This window comes from Lichtheimia ornata (genome assembly GCF_029851405.1).
Source record: "Lichtheimia ornata isolate CBS 291.66 chromosome Unknown scaffold00058, whole genome shotgun sequence".
In the NCBI taxonomy this organism is placed as follows: domain Eukaryota; kingdom Fungi; phylum Mucoromycota; class Mucoromycetes; order Mucorales; family Lichtheimiaceae; genus Lichtheimia; species Lichtheimia ornata.
In genome coordinates this window covers 1-1,311 of record NW_026695378.1, presented here as the reverse complement: position 1 = coordinate 1,311, position 1,311 = coordinate 1, and the positions used below count along the sequence as shown (strand labels likewise).

At 43.8% G+C, this 1,311-nt stretch overlaps 1 protein-coding gene across 1 annotated transcript; it reads left to right on the top strand.

The window, feature by feature from the left end:
* Positions 1 to 75: 75 nt before the first annotated feature.
* Positions 76 to 652, top strand: O0I10_009654 (uncharacterized protein; the record flags this gene model as incomplete). The annotated part of the gene is made up of 3 exons (XM_058489641.1): positions 76 to 118; positions 177 to 248; positions 297 to 652. The coding sequence occupies 3 exons, from the start codon at positions 76 to 78 to the stop codon at positions 650 to 652; spliced, it is 471 nt and encodes a 156-aa protein (XP_058339517.1).
* Between the last annotated feature and the right edge of the window lie 659 nt (positions 653 to 1,311).

The following is a 1,311-nucleotide window of genomic DNA, read 5'->3' as shown; positions in this document are numbered from 1 at the left end:
TCAGGATCCAATGAGAGTATGGTACATATGGTGGCATACCTTGGCGCCGCAGGTTGATTATTGTATTGCCTTCGGATGGTGTATTTGGTTGCAATTCCTTGTGATCACCATGGTTCAGGTATGTAGGACTCTCGTGCTTTTTGGAAACCTTTGCTGAAACGCCTACCATTATTTAGAGGGACTATTGAAGAGAGCTGCTTATCTTTTGGTGCTTTGGAGTTTACAAGATCACAGCTATGAATTGCTAAGTATTGTTGGATGAGTTGGGACAATTGTTTATGGTGCATCTTTTATAGGTGAATCATATCAGCCATGGGGAAGCGTTTATGTCTTTTGGTGGTGTCAACCTTTATTGCGTCTCGGGTGGTTGGTTACCAAGCAACGGGCGATTTCTCTGAAGAGTGTCCGCCAATGCAAGTCTCTTGTGAGTGGATTGTATCAGCAACAAACAACAGCATTCATATCTTTGGTGCCATATCAACCCTCATCCCATCATCCATCTGGTGCTTTCCATTACCTGCAATTTGGTGAACCTCCTGAAACAAAGGTCCCTTATCGATCGATCATGTCAGCAACAAGGAGCAGGTTTATACCTTTGGCGTCAGCAAGCTTTCGATCATCTCGTGGTTCTGATTATCGACAATTCCTTTGATGGATCTCTACAACTATACGCGTCTTATGGATGGATAATGTCATCAACAAGCAATGAGAGTCCGCGTTGACATCTTTGGTGTTACCAAGGTCATTATGCATCTCCTCAAGGCATTCATCGTCAAGCTGCATTCGATTTCCAATGAAAAACGATTGCCATTCACATCGCTCTTTAGCCATATGTACGTCACTCCGCAGCTAGGATCTGGTTTGAGCTTTTCGATGCACAATGCTTTCTCGATTTGCATGTGGTCTTGGGCAGCAAGGATTGTCTCGTTGTCTCTCTTGTAAGGGCTCTTCGGCATCATGTAAGTATGCTCTCTTTGGTGGTATCAATATTACTCAATCTTCTCACTGCATATGCCCATAAAGTATCGTTCCATCGCTTTCAAGCCGAGTGCCACCGTAGCGGGCCTTATCAACAAGCGGACGATTGCAAAGAATCGGCTTGATTTGGATATCAGCAGGATTTCGTGCATATGGCTATCATTGGTAAATAGAGGATGATCCGTTTTTTGGCTCCAATCCCAACCAACATCCTCTTTTATTATAGTGTGCGGACTATTCAGCAATCTGCTTGTCTTCTGGTTCTTTGGGATTTTCATGGATGAAGCTGTCATTGAATGTCGACATGTTTTCGTGCGTATGGCTATCATTGGT